Source organism: Juglans microcarpa x Juglans regia, chromosome 4S (assembly GCF_004785595.1).
Source record: "Juglans microcarpa x Juglans regia isolate MS1-56 chromosome 4S, Jm3101_v1.0, whole genome shotgun sequence".
Taxonomy (NCBI): Eukaryota; Viridiplantae; Streptophyta; class Magnoliopsida; order Fagales; family Juglandaceae; genus Juglans; species Juglans microcarpa x Juglans regia.
In genome coordinates this window covers 19,236,788-19,247,005 of record NC_054601.1, presented here as the reverse complement: position 1 = coordinate 19,247,005, position 10,218 = coordinate 19,236,788, and the positions used below count along the sequence as shown (strand labels likewise).

Genomic DNA, 10,218 nt, shown 5'->3' with positions numbered 1-10,218 from the left:
ATTTTCCTGTAGTGGATGATCTCAAACTGATTAATATTATACCTTTTTTAGATCTCACTAACGATGAATTCATTCTATGCATCATCATCTTTGCACATTAATTCGGGTACTAATTCAATTATTGGTTAACTTTTAATGGAGATTTTTTTTTTCTTTTTTTTTTTTTATCATTTACAGCTTTGGGAGCTTTATTAATTAGATTACTGCTCGGTAAGAATCTGTACTATCTCTCTCTTTTTATCTTTTTTAATTGTTTTAGTAAATTAATCATTCTTTAAACTCCGAAACAAGAAATAGTTAGAAATCATTATTAAATTAACATTAAAAATAAACACCGTGCCAAACCGCAAGAATTTTGAAAGGGAGTAATTGGTAGTGCAACAATTGGATCGCTTTCTTATAATTATTTTTGTGATTTCCTTTCCAAAATTGCATATGCTAATCAGTGTATTAGGCGCTCCATTTGTGATTGCATTTTTTATATATAAATGGCGAAGGAGGCACTTATCCATGTATGACATTGTCGAAGAATTTTTGCAAAGCCAATATAACCTCGTGCCAATAAGGTACTCTTTCTCAGAAATTAAGAAAATGATCAAAGGTTTTAAAGAAAGATTGGGTGAAGGAGGATATGTCATAGTATTTAAAGGAACACTTAGAAGTGGACGTCTTGTAGCAGAAAAGATGTTAAGTCAATCCAAAGCAAATGGGCAAGATTTTATCAATTAAGTAGCAACCATTGGAAGGATCCATCATGCAAATATAGTACAACTCATTGGTTTTTGTGTTCATGGTTCAAAGTGTGCCCTTATATATGAGTTCATGCCCAACGGATCTCTAAACAAACACATTTTTTTCATCAGATCCGGCAAATATCCTCAATTACAAGAAAACATATGATATTGTTTTAGGAGTGGCTCGCGGGATTGAGTATTTATATCAAGGATGTGACATGCAAATTTTACATTTCGACATTAAGCCTCACAACATTATTCTTGACGAGAATTTGAAACCCAAAGTTTCGGATTTTGGCTTAGCGAAATTGTATTCGGTGGAAGATAGTATTGTTCCTTTGACTCGTGCAAGAGGAACATTTGGATATATGACTCCTGAAATGCTTTATAAAAATATTGGAGGTGTTTCATTCAAAGCTGATGTCTATAGCTTTGGAATATTGTTGATGGAAATGGTGAGCAAAAGAAAGAACTTGAATGCATCTACAAAACATTTAAGTCAAATTTACTTCCCCACTTGGATATATGATCAATTCTATGATGGAAAGAGTATAGAAATACAAGATGCTACTGAAGATGAAAGAAAAATATGTAAGAAGATGATGATAGTTGCATTATGGTGCATACAATTGAAGCCTAGCGATCGTCCATCAATGAACAAAGTTGTCAGAATTCTTGAAGTAGATGTTGAATGCTTACAAGTTCCTCTCAAGCCTCTCCAACCATCACCAATGAGAGAGATAAAGGGTGCTAGAAATAATTCAAATCAAACTTCATCATCAATTCAATAAGATGAATCAAGTCTTATTTAATTTTTATTGTTTATCATTCTAAAATTGAACTATCTCTTTCTATCCTTTTTTAAGAGAAGACTGAAAGCTTGCTTCAAGCCCATGAAAAAAGAGAAGATTGACAATATAAGGTTATAATCTTTCTACGCTTGTCATAGTATATATACTACGTAGTGCCCTAAAAATAAGTATCAGTCTAAATAGGAAAAATTTAGATAAGTTGTTGAATCATGAATGGTACTCTTAAAAACTAGTTAGTTAAAATAGGAAAATTAGGATGTAGTTGGTTTTTCAGATAAAAAATATATATAGATTAGCCATTGGAAGTGCTCTTACAATATGTAACAGCAAGTCATGTTTGATCTGGATCTGTGGTAGCATCAATAATATTTTATTCAGAAGTGATCACACTAGTAATTGGTAGTAATAAATAACCATAGCATGCAGTAGATAATACTAGGCTTAGCCAGTTAAAAAATAGGAAAATGTTAAATGTATCACAACAAATTTACATATCTACATGACTTTTTACAATTTCGAGTGGATAATATGACACTAGGAGTAGTTCAGAGAATAAAACGTAATTAATGCTATTAGTCAACTTTAGTGCCTTAAATTGTAACGGTCCAAAATTAATATAAGTTCACCAATAATAATCATCATTCTAAACTAACTTCTGCACTATTTTTATATGCTTACTAGCTGTGGCTGTTCATGTAACATCCGGACCTGAAATTACCAAGGGATTATTGATGGTAATTTAATTGGACCTAAAATTATCTTTAATAAACAATGTTGGGTGAGCCTATGAGTTAATATTTATTGAGGTTGGCTTAGAATTTTAGTTAGGCCCATAAGGTCCATAGTTTTAATTTTGGGTAAAACTACTATGCCGCACAGCATTTACTGCTGGGCGTGCCGCCGCCCAAGTGCTTCTTTTTTTTTTTTTTTTTTTTCTTTTCACATTTTTTTAATATATTTTAATATTTAAAAAAAATACACCAATATATTTAAAATCACTTACTTAATTACTAAGTTAAAAAAAAAAAAATTGACCAGCGGTCAAGTTGGGCGGTCAAATGTAGAGGGCATAGAAGCTTTTAATTGAGAATTTGTTGATTTTAATTGAGATACTTAGAATAATAATTAAACAGAAAGAATTGCACAAGTGGATTCGTTAGAACTTTTAAAAATTTAAGTGTAATAATTATATTTTTGGTTTTTGGATGTCAACTAGACCAATAATAGAATGCCACGTGTCACCATAGCGTATCTCGATATTAGCGAGTAGGACCTTCATATTAGGTACGTCATTTGTGAAATAGCTCTCCGTTACTTTCTTTATTGTAGCAACATATATTTAGAGTAGATGACGTGTGGGTTAATGTTAAACCAAACCATAGTTGCTGTTCCCTTTCCAAGTATATTATTGATCTATACCCTTTATGTGAAGCATGACCAGACTTTTTATGGTAATCATGCATGCAATAAAGCGGTTAAAAAAAAAAAAAAAAACAAAAACAAGTTGTCGCGAGGGGTAATGACATACTTACAGTTGTTTTACTAGTGTTTTATTAGTAAGAGTGTAAATCAATTGGGTCCGATTCTGGAAGGATGATGGACCAAATTGATCGAACTGGACCGTTAGCTACCAATCCAATTGATTAATATCAGTCCGAGCCATTTTCAAATGGGGGCACAATCATACAAAAAAGTTTATTATTCTTCAAGTATACAAAAAAGTCCGTAATCTGTATTTTCGGCCCATTAGTGTCGAAAAAAGTCCACAATGTTTATAATTTTGAATAATATAACTATTTAACTTTATTTGCACATTTTTTACTTTAAAATAGCCTAAAAAAAGTTGTTCAAGTTATCAAAATTCAAAATTATATATTAGTTAATTTATAATTATATATTTAACATTTTATATTGTCAATAGTCTTATGTTAGATAAAAATTACATAATTCACTTATATAACTATTATATAAAATAATATTTGTAGTTTGGTCAGTTTGGCCTGGTCCGGGGTGAAAAAACCCCACCTAGGGACCGGACCAAACCAAACTCTATTCGGTCCTACAAATGGAGGACTGAAGCTGACCAAATAAGTTTTCGGTCCAATCAGTTCGGTCGAATAAAAAATTTTACAACCCTATTTGTTATTTAACTCTTGCTTTTTTCCTTTTGCTCTTTGGATTTGTATTAAAAATCTTAGAACCTGACCTTCTTGCATCATCTACAAATAAATAAATTCAATCAACTAACATAATCATCTAATTTAATTAAAAATAAATTTAATTTTATAAAAATTGACCTTCTTTTACTCTTTAAGTCAAACTTTATAAAATTAAATTTATTTTTAATTAAATTATATGATGACTTTGGTTGAATGAATTTATTTATTTTTTTAAATTATGCAAGAATGTCATGTTTTGAAATTTTTAATCCAGATTAAAATAGTAAAAAGTAACTAAATAGTAAAGCAGGAATAAAATAGGTTATTTCATAAAGCAGACTTGTATTTTTTTTTTCCGAAATGCACATTCAGATTTATTGTTATTACCAAAATGCCCACTATTCGCACCCAACGCATTAGCAGACTCATCTCGGCTGCTCCCTCTTTTCCCTGATAGAACCTTTACTGTCGCACTCTCATTTCTCTTTCTTTTCCCCCACTCAGCATCTCTCTCACGTTCTTTTCTTTTAATTTGCCTAATTTACACTCAATTCCGATTGAAGTTAGTTCCCTACACAATCTCAGTCACTCACAATCCTACATAAATAAACTACTAGAGTATGTCTTTAATTTCAAACATGCTAGGATTATAATTCTAGAATCTTCTTCCCCTTAGAATTCCTAAACTCAACCCATACCAAAATCCAACCTTAAAATTCCTAAAATTCAATCAGTAATGATTTTAAATTTAAATATATTCCTAATGGCCGATCTCTAAATTTTAAAATGAGTCTAACTTTTTTAATAAATAATAAATGAGATTTAACTTAGTTATCGAGCTTAATTAAAACTCCTAATCAATCTGAATAATTTATTGATCGTGGGCTTATCCAAAATGGTTCATTCAATATGTTTAGGCCTAATAAAAGTTATCAATATTTCAACTTTAAAATTATTGAGCCGGGTTGTTACAAAAAATATATATTTTTAAGCTAGGTTTAGTAGTAGCACTTCAGCTCTCAATAATTTTTAAAAGTGATTTTATTCTTAAACCTAGAAAGTGGGGTGTTAGAAATCCCCTGCCAAAACACATATCATTAAATAATTGATTAGATTAATGATATCATGTTCTCTCACGTTGCCCAATTAGTTGGTTTCAAATCAGTTCGAACATCACTAATAAATCAACATATTTTACTCATAGCAATCCACCGTAATCAATCCGATTATCGAAATCCTAACACATTTTTCTAAAGAATACTACTCACTGATTTTTGAAACAATTTAATTTATAAATGTTACAACTCTCAACACCTGCTAGGTAATTTATCTTATTAAATTATAAATTGTGAAACCCACGACAAATAGAATTTATAAGTACTTCACCCCAAATCTAGCTTCCAAGCAAAAAGAATTTCCAACCTTTCAACAACTTCTTCCGTTACCAACTTCTTCCAAGCAAATGGAATTGGACATCGCTACGAAGTCAGGATGTGTGAATGATCCCTAGGGAATATCATGGTGCATATGGTGAATGGATTGATGGGCTGTTTTCTGGAAAAATAACGTGTGTTGAATAAAAAGATTTTATGTGATTTATTTCCTGGGAAAATGAAGTTTTATTGATTTGGATCTTTTTCTGGGAAAATGACGGATTACTATTTTTGGGCCAAAATGAGATTTTGGCGTGTGTTGAAAAATATCTATTTTCAGGGAAAATGATATTTTGGATTTGATGCATATTTCATCATATACATGCATGTTGGTCGCATCAATATGTTTTTATCTCGTGGTTGTTTGGTTTATACTTACCTGTGGTACCGTTCTATGGTAACGCAGATTTTGATGTAGAGGAGGATGAGGGTGAGCCTGAGGATTCGGCTCCGCCCGAGGAGTGATCTGGGATCACTCGTTTTGATTTGGATTTGTAATATATTTTATTTGGGATGACTGTATAACTTTTTAAAGATGATTTGTTTTGAATATTTGTATTTAAAAATTCTGGTACTTAGTTGACTTATTTATATCTATCCGCTGCGTTGTTTATTGTACACTGTTGTATGTACACACACTTGGCACTATCGTTGGGATGCATGACCGTGTTGCCATCATCCTGGTGTCTCGATTCCCGTGTCTTCTCACATGGGGGTCGGGGGCACCACACGTGCGACTCACTGATGAGGAGGATTTCGTGAAGGCAATGTCAAGGGAGGCTACTGATGTAGATGGGGTTTCGTACCGTGGGTTCCAGTGGCACACGGAGTTTGATGAGGACTCGGAGTCGTCTTTGGTGCCGGTGTGGGTTTCCCTCTCTGGTTTACTACCAAATTTTTATTATGAGTTATTCTTAAGGAACATCACTGCACCGTTGGGTAAGTTCTTACGACGTGATAACGCCACAAAGTGTGCGACGAGAACATATGGGCACGGATTTGCTTGGAAATTGATGCGACAAAGGATCCCATAAGGGGAACTTGGATTGGCAACCCACACCATGTTTCTAGCTTTTATAAAGAGGTTGAGTATGAGACACTTCCTGCTTTTTGCTCTAAGTGTTGTATTCAGGGCCATAATTTAAAGACCTACAAATGAATGGAAGGTGGCGTTAAGGCTTTTGATCGTAAGAAGAAGGGAGTTGTAAAGGAGCCAGAGAAGGTAGGGGATATGTGGAAGCCGAAATCTGTTGTGGAAGGGGCTGTGACTCTTGCTGATGTGCCAAAAGAGACGTCGTTGCCAGGGACAAAACCTGTACCGCTTGTGAATGACGTTACTGCTGAGGTGGGAATGAATGGAATTGCAGAAAATGTTTTTGTTCGCCCTAGTTCGTTCGAAATACAGGGTGCTAGTGCAAATTGTGTTGGCATGACACTTGTGAGTGGAAATCATATATCGGTGGTAGAGGACCATGTAGTAAGCAACGTACTGGATTTAGGTGTTTGTGCTATGAACCGTAATAATCCTGTTCTTGATGCTTTGAAGGCTGAAAAAGGTAGATGTAAATGGGGTTGTCGTATTGGAAGCAAGTGGTTTCGGAGGCCAATAGTGTACTGTTGAGTCTGGCCTAATGAATGTCAATCCGGATGCGGAGAGGGTGGAGACTTGTGGTATGATGGGAGCAGAGGATTTAGGTGAGCAGTTGACAGGGGAGGGGCGTTACTTGATGTTGTGGAAGATGGAGGATTGGGGTCTTTAGGAATGGTTGAAAGGGTGGCGTTTCTGCCTGAGGGAATGGTTGAGGATTATGTCTCAGAACTCGATGAAGACAAGATAGAGCACCTATGCAAAATTAAAGAGTATCCATTTGAAGGGATGCTACAACGGCAAAAGATGCAAGTAAGGATGGACGAACTCTCAGAAGCTCATCTCGAGTGCCTAGCAAGCACGCTCGGATGAATTTATGATCTGTACACCTCTATTTTGGAATATCCGTCGTATTCGAACATCGCAGAGACGTCTATGGAAGTTGGTAAGGAAGTTTCAAGTTAATTTTATGATGTTAGCTGAGCCTTTTGTTGATGAAAGTCAGTTGGATGTTTTAAAAAATTGGTTGAATTTTGATTATGGGTTTTCTAATAAAAGTGTTGGTGGAAAATTATGGCTATTATGGAAAGATGAGCTAGAGGTGTTGGTTAGTCAATTTAGTGCTCAGCATGTGTCTGTCTTGTTGAAGGATGCCTCGCATTCTGTGGTTTGTGCTAAATGTTACCATATGGAGAGGCGTGATCTCTGGAGGTTGTTATAGTTGGATGTCGTACAAGATATCCCCTGGTTTTGTCTTGGGGATTTCAATACTATTCGTGGGGATGAGGAACGTAAGGGTGGTACACCCGGTCGAGAATAGCTATGGATGAATTTAATGATTTTATTGAGGCATGTGGGTTAATGGAAATGAAGTCAATGGGGGCCAACTTTTCTTGGTGTAATGGGCAGCGAAGTTTGGCTAGAAGCTGGTCGAAACTAGACAGATGTCTCCTAAATCCTTTGGATGTGGATTTAATACCGGATGCTTTATGTAATTTTTTGCCTCGCTCGACCTCGGGTCATGCTCCTATGCTCGTTATTTTAAAGTCTCAAGCATGTAGATATGGTCCATCGTTTTGTAAATTCCAACAAATGTGGGTGTCTCATGCGAAGTTTAGAGAGGTTGTGCAAGGCGCTTGGCAGGCTCCAATTGCTGATGTGGGGCTGTCTCATCTTGGTGCTAAATTAAAAAAGTTGAAAATGGTTTTAAAAGATTGGAATCGTAGAGTTTTTGGGCATACAGAAAAAAATATTTTTGGAGAAGCAGATAGAAGGAATTGAGGGTCTATTACAGGCTAACTTTTCTGAAGAGGTTGAGTCAGAATTACTAATTGCTCTCAAAGAGGAGACTCGATTATCTCAACAGGCCAAAATTAGGTGGATGGAGAAAGGTGAGGCCTTCGCTCAATTTTTTAAAACTTTTGCTTCGATTAATAAGCCCATGGTGCAGGAAATGAGACTACGGGATGGTTCTTGTTTATCATCTCTGGAGGCTATTCATACTGGGACTGTGGAATTCCTGAGTGATTTTCTGAAGGCAAGACCAAGGAGGGCTACCCCGGATTTATCCCTGTTTGTGCAGAATGTCGTTACAGAAGAGGAAAACAATTTTCTTCTTCAGCTCCCTTCAATCTGATAGGTTAAAGAGGCTATGTTTTCTATTCCGACGGATAGTAGTCCAGGCCCAGACGGGTTTGGGTCGGGTTTCTATTGTTCATGTTGGGATATTGTGGAGGCTGATGTGGTGGCCGCAGTTCGGGAGTTCTTTAGTGGTGCCCCTCTACCCAAATTCTACTCGACATCTTACATTGTGCTCCTTCCAAAAGTGCCAAACCCTACTAGGTTTGACAAATTTAGACCCATCAGTCTGTGTTATGTGGTTTACAAGGTATGCTCCAAAATTATGGTTCATAGATTGTCACCTATTTTAAATAAGATTATTTCTCCAGAGCACGGGGCCTTCTTACCTGGACGAAGCATCTTTGAGAATGTTACGTTGGCTCAAGAGATGATTCATTTATTGAATAAGCGGGCCCGTGGTGGGAATGTCGTTATTAAAGTGGATATGGCTAAAGCGTATGACAGTGTTGACTAGTTTTTCTTATTACAGGTCATGTCCTCTTTTGGCTTTGGCCCTTGGTTTTCTGAGTTGATAAAACAATGTATTTCTACTCCATGATTCTCTGTGGTTATGAATGGCACAATGAAGGGATTCTTTCCTAGTGGGAGTGGCTGGAGGCAGGGGGATCCTCTATCTCCCTATTTGTTTATTCTTGTGGAAGAAATATTATCTAGATTGTTAAAGCATAATCTTGGCAATGGGAGGATTATTCCTTTCTCTCACCCTCGGGGTGCTCCTCTTATATCACATTTATTGTATGTTGTTGACATTATTGTGTTTGCGAATGGTGGGAAGTCCTCGCTCCATGCCATTAGGGTTGTCCTTGATCAGTATGAAGATTGGTTTGGTCAGGTGGTGAGTAAAGAGAAGTCTTCTATCTTCTTCCCTAAAAATTTTACGAATACTCAAAAAATGAGGGCCTTGAGAATTACTTCTTTCTCAGAGGGCTCCTTTCCGATGAAATATTTAGGCGTGCCGTTGGTTTCAAGAAGGTTGAAAGTGACTCACTTTGACGGGCTAATGCATCGGATCCAGAGCCAGCTTGAAGGATGGCAAACGAAGTTCCTATCATCTAGTGCTCGCATCTTGTTGTTGAGGCATATTGTGGCAAGTTTACCGATACACCTCTTTTCAGTTTTGTATGTGCCTAAGGCTGTGGTGGCAAGTCTTAATCGGCTCATGAATAATTTCTTTTGGGGCTCCTACAATGGTAAACTAAAAAATAAGTGGGTCTCTTGGGCTAGAGTGTGTACTCCGATTCTTGAAGGGGATATGTGTCTTCAGAATTTTGAAGATGTGCAGGTGTCGCCCTTTATGAAGTTTGCCTGGAAGCTTCTAACTCAAAATTCCATTTGGGTTAATTTCTTTAAAGCAAAATATGTCAAGGAGAGGCATATCTCTTTGATTGAGGCCAGTAAGGGCTCTTTATTCTAGAAGCGAATAGTAGCGGAGCTACATAAGGTGTTGAGTAATGCTGTGTGGAAGGTAATGGATGGTCGTGTCTTTTTTTGGAGGGATAACTGGTTGTCATCAGGTGCTATTATAGACTCTTGTGAGATCTCGGATCTTCCGCTTCTCACAATAAGGGAGTGTCACACTCATAATGGGTGGGATGTGGATCTTCTCAGAAGACTGGTGGGGGAATCTAAACTTGAAGAAATTTTGACATCTTTAGGTAAGCATAAAGATGGGGTAGATATCCTGATTTGGAAGCCGAGTTTGGATGGTAATTTTTCCTCGGAGTCGGCTTGGGATTATATTCATGTTAGGGCCCCAAAAACAAAATGGACTCGGTGGATTTGGCATTCTGCGTTACCAAAGAAGTATTCAGTTACAATGTGGAAGGCTTTGAATTTTTGCCTAGGTGTGGA

General features: G+C 36.3%; 1 protein-coding gene across 1 annotated transcript; it reads left to right on the top strand.

Moving 5' to 3' along the window:
* Positions 1 to 728: 728 nt before the first annotated feature.
* Positions 729 to 1,590, top strand: LOC121263842 (PR5-like receptor kinase). Its single transcript, XM_041166916.1, has one exon. The coding sequence runs from the start codon at positions 953 to 955 to the stop codon at positions 1,523 to 1,525; it is 573 nt and encodes a 190-aa protein (XP_041022850.1). The 5' UTR covers positions 729 to 952; the 3' UTR covers positions 1,526 to 1,590.
* The last annotated feature ends 8,628 nt before the right edge of the window (positions 1,591 to 10,218 follow it).